The sequence below is a fragment of the Papilio machaon genome, chromosome 2, assembly GCF_912999745.1.
Source record: "Papilio machaon chromosome 2, ilPapMach1.1, whole genome shotgun sequence".
NCBI classification, from domain to species: domain Eukaryota; kingdom Metazoa; phylum Arthropoda; class Insecta; order Lepidoptera; family Papilionidae; genus Papilio; species Papilio machaon.
This window is the reverse complement of record NC_059987.1, coordinates 2,172,995-2,184,477: the sequence shown is the minus strand read 5'-3', so window position 1 is coordinate 2,184,477 and position 11,483 is coordinate 2,172,995. Positions and strand designations below refer to the sequence as shown.

General features: G+C 35.9%; 2 protein-coding genes across 2 annotated transcripts in view; one reads left to right on the top strand and one right to left on the bottom strand.

Annotated features, from left to right (window-relative positions):
* The first annotated feature begins 99 nt into the window (after nucleotides 1-99).
* LOC106709255 lies at nucleotides 100-3,277 on the top strand. Its single transcript, XM_045681055.1, has 6 exons — nucleotides 100-449; nucleotides 943-1,065; nucleotides 1,370-1,505; nucleotides 1,979-2,091; nucleotides 2,390-2,532; nucleotides 3,055-3,277. Exons 1-6 carry the CDS (start codon nucleotides 207-209, stop codon nucleotides 3,212-3,214), a joined length of 918 nt encoding a protein of 305 aa, XP_045537011.1. The 5' UTR covers nucleotides 100-206; the 3' UTR covers nucleotides 3,215-3,277.
* A 1,896-nt stretch (nucleotides 3,278-5,173) lies between these two features.
* Nucleotides 5,174-11,483, bottom strand: part of LOC106709261 (ADP-ribosylation factor 6) — a 31,815-nt gene continuing 25,505 nt past the window's right edge. The window contains exons 3-7 of the mRNA XM_014501021.2: nucleotides 7,596-7,704; nucleotides 7,045-7,200; nucleotides 6,697-6,843; nucleotides 6,114-6,302; nucleotides 5,174-5,418 (exon numbers count right to left, since the gene is read on the bottom strand). Coding sequence (XP_014356507.1) covers nucleotides 6,160-6,302; nucleotides 6,697-6,843; nucleotides 7,045-7,200; nucleotides 7,596-7,677 — 528 coding nt within the window. The 5' untranslated portion in view covers nucleotides 7,678-7,704 and the 3' untranslated portion in view covers nucleotides 5,174-5,418; nucleotides 6,114-6,159. The remainder of the gene's footprint in view (nucleotides 5,419-6,113; nucleotides 6,303-6,696; nucleotides 6,844-7,044; nucleotides 7,201-7,595; nucleotides 7,705-11,483) is intronic.

The following is an 11,483-nucleotide window of genomic DNA, read 5'->3' as shown; positions in this document are numbered from 1 at the left end:
TGAGGTTTTTAACTCCTTCGATTTATATAGAAACTACTTAATTAAATTGCATTTACGAAATAAAAACTTATTCATAGTGAAAGAAAATTATCTCGACATCTGTCAATAAATTTTTAAATATGGAAAGGTAAAAAATGTTTTGAACAGCGCAGTTATTTCCATAAAACCAACCCTAAAAATAACCCAACAAACTCGTAATATCCGGTATGCAGTTGCTTCACGAACAGAAACCATTGATAAAGAACATCGTAAACATGAGCGTCAATCTGTCTACAAGGAACCATTCCACCCACAATATAGAGATTAAAGAGAAACGGTCTTCGGATTCGTCTTTAAGACTGATGAACCCGGTAGCCAGCGGTGATAATGTGGCCACCGAGTTGAACACACAGAAATTGAAAGAAGATATGCCGCTACTGCTACCCTGCTGTGAGGGCAAAGAGTTACAGGTTAGCTACACAAATCGTAGTAACGTAATTTTAATTTACCTTTCGTCTTCTTCTCGTCGTATTACGAAGAAAGTTTGTTGAATCGTCTTGTAATTATGTTTTGCTTAGACGTCTCGACGTGTCTTGAAGATAAGAGACTTCTAAATTACGTAACTACCAAGCCTTAGATTAATAAATACACCGTGTGGTAGCCAATAAACTTAAAAGATTTTAGAGAATGTAACAATAAACAGCTTTCCGTTACAACAACATTTTTTGTTGTCGATAAAAGACGCCCGCATCTCTCGCCTCATCAATCAGACAATACTCCAAAATCTTTTCACTCGATTTATCCTGTCGTACACTTGAACACACTCTAATCAATCTTTTTACGTCGGAAGCAATGAATTATGTAACGGTTTCGGTACTCAAAGGTTAAAATAGTCCAAATATAACAAATTTTGCCATTATGTCCTATGGTAGAATAATTTATATGTATTTGTAAATTTTTAAGATAAATCAAGATCTGGTAAGGAGCGGACTGTCGGCGATCTCAATGAAACATGAAAGCGTAATGCAATGCTTGAGCATATCCCAAGCATCAGAAAGATCACAATTACTTCCTGGACTTGTAAAGGTAATTTATCGGAAATAATAAATAGATAGCAGAAATAATAAAATAAATAGCAAATATCTAACTGATAACTGAATCTAAAGTGCCGAAGAGTTTATCTTAGTTTGCCAACTTGATCATGTTACATGAAAACCCATGACTATCGAGATTTAAAAAAAAAACATATTATTTAGCAAAACATTCCAGTATATTTATTTTGTCAGCTAAAATCTACGGTTACATTATTAAAATTTTTTAAGTTTCGATTTACAGATTCAATTGATTTTTATTTGGAATTTAAAGTAACAAGCTGTATCGTTGTCCACAGCATCGTAATTCCTTCCGGTCGCTTCATCGTCCGGATCTGAAGCGTGTGCCGTACCTGCGCCGCCTCAGCCCCGACGACCTGGAGATGCTGTTCCGTGGCTACGCTGACTTACCCACAAGAGACGCTCTTGTAAAAGGTAGGTTATGTTTACACTAATAAGCTAATTGGGATAATAACAATGCCTGAATAATTAAGTGATTATTTTGGATTGAGTTGTAACGAGTATTTTTTTTGTTTTCTTGTGTAGTTTTCTTAACTCCTAACTATTCTAATATTGTTTAATACCCATGTGTTGCCATCTAACAATATTTCTTGTTAAGTCACTGAGCTGGGTCCTCGCGATACAGGCTGCGCCTAGTGCGAGAATCCTGGATAATTCACTGTATTTTTGGATTTTAATAAATTATTTTTTCATTTTCATTCTTTAAACTTTCTTCGTTTCTTCTTAAATCATAATACACTCGAACCTGGATAAGCGAGAAACCCTCTATGAGCGAGAGTCATTGTCCGGTCCCGGGCTGACGAATTCCATAAGTGAGATATTGGGGTCCTTTGGACTCTCGCTCATCCAAGTTCGACTGTACTTAAAACTACTTGTACTATAAACAGACTATGAAGAAGCTTCAAAAACAACATCCACACGAGGTCAGGACTTAAGGACTGGTGACTTATCCAAAAAGGCAATACAGGAACACAGTAAGACCGAATTCCTTCTCATTGAAGCTCATTCTAATACATAATCGAGACTAAAATAATATTGATATTTTAAAGTCTAAATGTTAATATGATTTAGAGTTTCTGGCGTTTTGTTGCCAAAAGCTACATGCATTCAAGAATATAATTGCGAAAGTTTGGATGGATGGATGAATGTTTGTAACTACGTATCTCCAAAACGAATCTCGATGAAATTTGATACAGATTTAGATTGTTAGTCTGAAAGAACACATAGGCTTCTTATTACGTTTTTTTTTAATTCCGCTCGGACGAAGGTGTAAAAGCTAGTTTTAATTTAATTGTCTTTCTGCAGATGATAGTACACTGAATTCTAAATCAGAGCCGCGGCCGACAAAAGAGGAGATACCAGTTGGTATGCGACTGCACGGCACCCGCGCGAGGCTCTACACCTCTGTCCTAGCTGGCACTAAGCCTGGGGATCAACTTAAGTAGGTACATCTTTTAAAACATGCAACATTGTAGTGTAACCGAAAGATAGTAAATTTCGTCAGTTTGTAAACAGGCTTAACTGTCTGTTGCTATTTCAATTATTGGTAGCATTAATGTCAAATTTATAAGAATACAAGGATGTTAGAAACGATTCTTCACGTCCGACAAGATAGAATTTTTTAATTTAGTGATACATTTGATGGCACATATAGTTGTCAAATACATAATGTTCTACCAATGTTAATATGTAATATAAAGGCTAAAATTTAGATGGATGGATGGATGGATGAATGTTTGTTTAAAGGTATCTCCGGAACGGCTCAAACAGATCTTGATGAAATCTGGCATATATATAGAACATAGTCTGGAATAAGACATAGGCTACAAATTAAATCTTTTTTTTAATTCGGCGCGGACTGAGTCACGGGCGACAGTTAGTCTATATATAATCTGACGAATTTCAAACGGGGTAATATATACGCAACATGAATTTAAACTTGACCGTTTCGTAATCTTTCCAGCAATGCATCAACTTTAGAAGACTACGACACGGTACCTGAAGTAGTTCTCCCTGAAGATGAGGTTCAACTTAACGAAGAGTTACAGATAATTCTACCACCGCGTTCAGAAGATGGTGCGGAATCTGTTATTACCACAGCCACTGATAAAACTCTGTGTTAAATTGCTGCATTAACGTAACAAGAAAAGTGAATTCAATAGAAATATTACAAACTCGAACTGAAACTTGGCTACGAGAAACACATTTGTATACAAAATAAAAATTAAATTTATGTTTGTAAATAATGCTTTTTTTTAAACGTTGGTTTCTGAAACCGAAATATCATACCCATAAAACATTCATCCCTTTCATTATCGATATATATATATATATATATATATATATATATATATATATATATATATATATATATATATATATATAAAAGAAAGTCGTGTTAGTTACACTATTTATAACTCAGAAGATCGGTCGAACTGATTTAGCTGAAAATTGGAGGGCAGGTAGCTTAGAACTAGGAGACGGACAGGAACTTTTTTATCTTGTGTGCATTTTTTTATATTCCGCGCGGACGGAGTCGCGGGTAAAAGCTAGTTTTTAATAAAACCGAGAACATGTTTTAAATTGAGATTTTGGTCTCAGAAACCCACGGTAAGATCCTTTAAATATACTTGTCGTTTAAATAATTTATTTTGAGAATTATAAGCTGTAAACCTTCATGACTAACAAACTATTTGATACAGCGTTGACTTTTTTATACACTGAAATGAAATAATCGAAAAGTCTGAAATAAAAAAAATTGTGATAGTCCGCAAAAACTTCTTTTAAACGAATAGCCAATTCGCCCAGAGAAATACCACCACTCAGAAGAGATGCGTTAAGTTAAAGTGACAATTAGTGTGTGCTGAGTTGAATTTTTACGGGAGACGCGTAGGAAGAGGCAATGTCCTTTTTGTGCGTCCCCTCCTCTGTCGATTAAATGTAGCACATTTACAAATACGGATGCCTATAGGTACATGTCACTTCGCTATTTCAGCGAATTTGGGTGGCCAATATTCATTTGTCACCTTGTACTATAGAAAAAAACTTTTTATTGCATCTTGTCATAATTTTTGGCTTTTTAAATTAGTTTTGACTTCGGTAAGTATAAAAATGCGAGTTATGGTTGAAATAAAAAAAAAATCTGGTTGTATGTTTTATTTTCGATAATTTAATTCGGTTACGCAAGTTTTCAGTGATATTTGTATAAGTGATAAAGAGGTATCGATGTATGGAGTTCTAAAGGTTCCAGCTACTAGATATAGAGTGATGTTTGAAGGATTGTATAAGAATTCAAAGTGTACAGAACATGGTAAACGATCAAATATTTCAAACATGGAAGCATCAAACAAACAAACGTACTATTAATTAATTTAACAAGCACCTTTTATGATAATTTACTGGACGCTTAAGCGAATACTCTCTCCAATATCATAAACTAGGAAATTTTATGTGTTTTCTAGAAATGAAGACTTATATTTTAAGATTGTCAAAGACGTAAAAAGGATCTGTTACAAGTATAGCAACTTTTTGCAAATAAACATTCAATTAAGGCAATTAAAAAATCTTCCAATATACAAAAACATCGCCATTAAATTTTCTTTGAAAAAAAAAGAACAGTAATGTGTTCCAATAAAAGTTATCTTTGCATTTGTATTTGAATTACTTTTATCTCTAATTGGGAAGAAAACCTTGCATAGTGTAATTGTGTTGGGAGTTGCGTAAATTAAAAGAGTAAATTTATTTTACAATAATAACTTTGTTTTAATTTTTTTTTATCACCCACAGAATGCGTTACAAACGAAGCTATTATACAATACGGTAAATACGCAGGCGTGCAATACGTTATTGCTTTTTTATATTTATAATAGTTACACCTCACATCGATACTTAATTTAATCAATTGATTTCTATGCATCAAATATGAATTTCTACCTTACTATACAAAAAAGGAGGTAAACCATTAAATTAATTTTCTTTAATAATATTTTAATAATAAAAAAAAAATTGTTTACTATACGTAATTATTTGCTTTTTTAAATAAAATTAAAAAAATAATAATCAAAATATTTCGTTACAACAAACCTTCTAATATTTTAATTAAATAATGGAATAAGATTTTCGTTTAGTGTGACGTAAATGTTCACTTTGTTTTTGTTTCTAACTAAGATTAGCAAAGTCCCGCCGCGCACTGTCACAGTCCATACACACAGCGGCAATACATACATACATACATACGAGAGTCAATGTCCAATACATCGGCACTGGTTCACGAGGTTTCTATCCGACGGCATGGGCGCAGCTTACTTAAATTAAATGGCATCCTCAACTGAAAACAAACATTCAATATATAAGTTCCAAAATATACATATCCCGATTAAAGTCCGACAAAACATAACACAGGGTGGTTTTAAAACCATTCAAAACAACATATGAAATAAATATCGAAATGTCATTAAAAATGTGAAATTACATTTTTTTTAATATTATAACCAAACGAGCAAGCGGCCACATGAATTCGCCGAAATAGCGAAGCGACCGCTGCCCATAGACATTCGCAATGGCAGATGGTTTGCCTACCCTCAAAAATTATGACTTAGCGTGAAATCAAATTGTATACAGTCGAACCTAGACAAGCGAGAGTCCAAATACCGTGGTTTCTCTCTAATCCGATGATATTTTTCTAGCTTATGATGGTGTCTATCGGATTCGGACAATGAATGACTCTCGCTTGTAGAGGTTTCTCGTCTTTCTAGGTTTGTTTAAAATATGATTAGTCACATGTCCGTTCCATCATTTCATTATGAAAAACCTTAAAAGGGAAGAAAAACTAGTCTTGGTGTCTGAAAAGACACAGCATAGACGCAAGACTACAATTTCACGACTGTCTATTGTATGGTAGCTGCTACACGTTACAGGGGAAAACAGAAAGATAGACAAAGAGACTGGAATATTACAGAGTAGAAAAAAATAACATAGTTTGTGTTATCTCGAATTGTGCTGTACAGTTAGATATGAATGTACCGTGTCAGGGCTAGTGGCGGCGTCCTTTGGCCGCCTACTCCGCAGCTCATAACTTGTGGTTGCTGGTGAGCCAGGTAAGGCCCTCGTACAGACCGTCGCCGGAGGTCGCGCACGACGGCTGCACGTACCAATTGCGGTCGCGGATCCGCGTCAGGCCCAGCTTCTCTTGGATCTCGTGAGGTTTCATCGCTGAAAATTATATAACATACAACATTTAATATCAATCTTCAGATACTGTTATTAACAAATAATTTAGTCTCTGCAGTCGGATCTATTTTCCACTATACTGTTAGTGGAAAGTGAGAGGGCATTAAATATGTACTCTAAATATTCATGCGATATAGTTATAAACGAAAAAAGTAATTACAACAAAGTGGTATAGGATTAATCTTAAAAAAAATTGTAATTAACAGCGAATTGTAATAAATAGCTTCACTATCATATAGTTGCGTAATGATGTAGATTTCTACGTTCGTGCTCACAACTTACATTTTATTTGTGTAATGTTATAAACAGTAATTAAAATTATACACTCTAAATTATAGACTTTAAAACTTAAATGATAGAAACAAGTTGATATTACCATCGGGTAAGTCTTGCTTGTTGGCGAAGATGAGTATGATAGCGTCGCGCATCTCGCGGTCGTTGATGATGCGATGTAGCTCCTGACGTGCCTCGTCGATACGATCGCGGTCCGCGCAGTCCACCACGAATATCAAGCCCTGCGTGCCTGGAAATAAACAAGCAAATCATCAACAACATACCCGCCAAAACATTACCTAGTCACATTCGGGCAACAAGTATCTTGTCAGGACATAATCGTATTAATAGATCGACTTTATTAGGTAAGTATGACAGACACAAAAAGAGAGCGTGGAATTTCTGATCGGTTTGATATGACTATCATGTTTTTAGTAAAAAAAAATCTTACCTGTGTAATAATGCCTCCATAGCGGTCGGATCTTGTCCTGCCCCCCGACGTCCCATACGTTAAATTTGACGTTCTTGTACGTGACGGTTTCGACGTTGAAGCCAACTGTAGGTATCGTTGTGACTGACTGACCTAATTTTAACTTATATAAAATAGCTGGGACAAGAAAATGTTACGAAAATTATTGCGGGCGATAAACTGTCGAATTATTTTATTTTAATTGATAAACCAGAGCATAACCATAACGCAACTTCAACTAAGATGGTCGAAAAAAATACAGCATAAAATTAAAATGTTTACGTTAAAAGAAACATAATTTCTATTGGCGTTTATAAGTTGCTGTTCCGCATCATACGCCACATCAATAAATTAATAGAACGAACAGAAACGAAAGTAAAAAAGTCCAAAACAAACTAATGGCATCGCAAAATATACGATTTAGAAAGCTTAGCGAAACATGAATTAGGCCGTCGCATAATCTTACACTGAGATAATTTTTGAATTGCTTCTAGTAGCTAAAAGTATTTGAGATATCGTTTGATAAAGGATACTAGTCTTTCCAGCGGCATCGAGTCCCAGCATCAATATCCTCATCTCCTTGTTACCAAAGATTTTCGATAGAAGTTTCCCCATAGTGCTGAGCTCACCTCAACCTCTCAACTGGAAAAAACAAAACATTTCAACTAAGAAACAAGTATTTACACCACGATAATACAGAATGACGTATCATATTTATAATTTGTTTGGATTTCCATGATAGATTGAACAGTGGACCTAACACAAATATTTGTAAAAGAAAATGTTGTCGACAATATTTGTGAAATACAGCAAAAATCTCATTCTAATTTTGACGTAATGACGATGCGAATATGACTATCACAAATATTCATGCTAGGCCCACTGGAATGCACGAATAACATCTATGATGACGAAATAACGTCTAATGAACCGTTATGAACAATTAGCATCAAACCAACAAGATGAGTGATAAATTAATGAAAAAGATATATAGCTCTTATAAAAGCGCAGTTAAAAGAAACAACTGAGTGAGATGAGCCAAAAGACCTTGACTAAAACTAATCCATAATCTTGGGCAAATTCGTGGAAATGTTTTATATAGGTCGATAGTAAAAGTTGGCATCAAATAGCAATCGATTCTAATTAAAGTTGGTCCCTTTAAGTCGGATATCGTTTCTCCGCGGATTCATCGAGATACATGTTCCAGCAGCCGCGAAACTTTCTAATTTGGCTCTAATAAACCCAACAGAAGTGGGAATATACTTTCAAACGTTCGTTGAAAGTTATTTAAAAGTTAAATGACATGAATATATATAAAACTTATTAAACTTAACTCTGTACATATGTGTATGTACATGTCTATACAGCAGCGTGAGATGCATTCAACATTTATTTCTTACTTTTATCTATACTGGACCGTAAAAATGGACATTATTGGTTGGTTGGATTACCTTAATGTCAAATAAACTACTTTACCAAGACTTGAGTAACGTGAGGTTGGTAAAATGTCGTAAGATAACTCTTGATGGAGAAAATAAAACTTGAACTTTGACTTAATGTTTTACATAAAATGAACACTAGCAGCGGTAATTAACGTGTTCTTTTGTACTTAAAAATGGGTCAAAGCATTAATGAATGCATACTTTGACAACAATTTCGTAAGAACAATAACATACAAACATATGCAAAGAATTTGTTTAAAAAAAATATGAAGCTTACATTTTTATGTCTAGAACGTCCTTGAATATTATTACTAGCTGTCGCCCGCGACTCCGTCCACGCGCAGTAAAAAAATTAAATGGGGGGGGGTTATGAAAAATAGATGTTGGCCGATTCTCAGACCTATTGAATATGCTCACAAAATTTCATGAGAATCGGTCAAGCCGTTTCAGAGGAGTTCAAGTTCGAACCCCGTGACACGAGAATTTTATATATAAGAAGAAGTAAGTAGTATCTTAATACAATAAGCCATTATATTTACACTATATTTCAACATTTGGACACACAAAATCAATTATTCACGTCAGACTTATCACAAACAGTTTAAACTGCTTAAAAATAACCTTTAACCACTGCGATAATTTTATGAGTACGTTATAATCAATTCGGAATAAATAAGTTCAATTGAATTGTTAATTGACATGTGGAGTAAATTGATATTCCATAGAGTGGACTTTATCCGGTAAATCGGCTTACATTTAGATCGATATGTGTTGACCTACATTTATCGTAAAGTTTATTTTGTTGGTAAACAATTAATTTAAGAACTTAAATATCTCATTAATAAGGAACCTTAAAAAACACAAGTATACGTAACTTTATGATATAGATTAATTATAGAACTGATACTTAAGGCTCTTTATAATTTTTAAATTTTTTCGTCGTCGTAATTAGAGTCATAATTTTGTCCCAACTCTAACTTGTCCAATTTAGAATTTTGATGGAAAAACTAATCGCCATATATATGGTTTTTAAACAATAAAGTAACTGAATTGTTGTTTAATTAAGCCTTAAACAATATCAATATGATGTTACGTAACTAACATAATTTAAATAGATATCATCTCTGCAATCCGCAATCTCCACGTACAAGTATGCCGCCGCCCTAGATTCAGCTTCCAGCTAAATATAGATAACACAAGGGCCCTTACTGTGAATTTTTCTTTTGCCCAACAAAACCACTTTCGGTTCCTAATTATGTACACCTCAAGCTCTATTCAGTTTTGGTATACCACATAAGTAACATAGAACTTCCATTCATAAAAATTCAAGGAATAAATCGTAAAAGTTACGTATTTCATCGATTTAATAAATTAAAATCAAACCAAAATGATAAACTGCCGTCTTTAAGTACAGAAAGATTTGATATTAAATTCAATGAGTCAACAATAGATTACATTCTTAATGATTAATTTTTGCAGCTGTTAATAGACAACAATGTAGATCATCCACATACGTAATAATGCCAAGTATTCTCACCAAGAGTCGCAGTAATTTGCTTCGTATTTAAAAATCTCAGTACCATCGTACAATGATTCAGCAATAGGCAATTATCACGTGAACAGTTAACAATCATTATCTCATCGTTGCGTAATGAAATTGAATGTGATTAACTACAAAGGGAGAAAACCAAGAAAGTGCGGGATCAATTCAGTTTGCAGGACAGATAGTGATGTATTGAAGAGTAGTAAATAACGCCTCGACTTTTAGACTTTAGGAAATGACAGGAAGGTGATGATCGTTTCATAATAATAAAAATGTTTAGTCTTCGAGAAAATACACACATTCATCTAAACTGTAGAAATTTAATTATTTATGATACCTTTCGGTTCATGCTGTTAACAGTTAACTAACCAAATCATGAATAATGCGTGGTAATTAAAATGCTTAACGTAACTTAACAGTGGTAGATCCCGCAACAACAATATTTGTTGGGTGCACGAATTGGCCGGGTCGACCGGTGCAATACCACGACCACACAGAAGACTGACGTGAAGTGGAAGAAATTCCGCGTTTCGTCTGATGAGTGTGGTTCCGGAGGCCTAATCCCCCCCCCCCCTTCACTCAGCATGGCAGTCGGATTGGAAGAGTACATACCCCAGGGGGGTACCGATACCACTGGTATTGGAGAATCCCCCTCCGCGCGTTTACGCCTGAACTCCCGCTTGGAGTTTGGGCGTAAGCGCGCGGGCCGCCCTGCGTATTCTGGGGGGGGCACCATTCCGCTCGTTGCTGGAGCTCGGGGCAAAAGCAAGAAACGCGCAGCGGTTTCCCCTAAAACGTTCGCCGTGGACGTCTGTAACATTAGGGGACTCCACTCTAACTTGGAGGCCGTCCATTACCACCTACGGATGGCTAAACCGGCCTTGCTTTTCCTTACTGAGACGCAGATATCTCCTCCGGCGGACACATCGTATCTATCCTGCCCGGGATACAAATTGGAACATTCTTTTTTGCCTCGGGCCGGGGTGTGCGTGTACGTCAGAGATGATGTTTGCTCTCGTCGCCTCAGCCTTCTTGAAGGTAGGGACCTATCCATTTTGTGGCTGCGCGTAGATAGCGACGACCATCCGCGAGTCTACGCGTGCCTCTATAGGTCCCATAGCGGTAATGCCGAAATAGACCGACTCATGGAGCAAGTCCAAACGGCTACAGATTCTGTCCTGGAGCAGATCCCATCCGCCGAGATTGTGGTACTTGGCGATTTTAATGCCCACCATGCCGAATGGCTTGGCTCTCGAACCACCGATCACGCGGGGAGATCTGTCCATGACTTTGCCTTGTCCTATGATCTGACGCAGCTGGTTATATCGCCAACGCGAATACCAGATGTGGAAGATCATACACCTTCCCTGCTGGACCTTCTGCTGACCTCACATCCAGACAGCTACTCGGTTTCCGTCGACGCCCCCTTGGGGTCG

What these genes read in the sequence shown, in the direction of transcription:
- LOC106709255 (XM_045681055.1), top strand. Translation starts at nt 207, where the DNA reads ATGCAGTTGCTTCACGAACAGAAACCATTGATAAAGAACATCGTAAAC. An exon ending in AAGAGACGCTCTTGTAAAAG is followed by an intron (nt 1,506 to 1,978) that starts GTAGGTTATGTT and finishes TACTATAAACAG; the next exon opens with ACTATGAAGAAGCTTCAAAA. An exon ending in CCGAATTCCTTCTCATTGAA is followed by an intron (nt 2,092 to 2,389) that starts GCTCATTCTAAT and finishes TTTAATTGTCTT; the next exon opens with TCTGCAGATGATAGTACACT.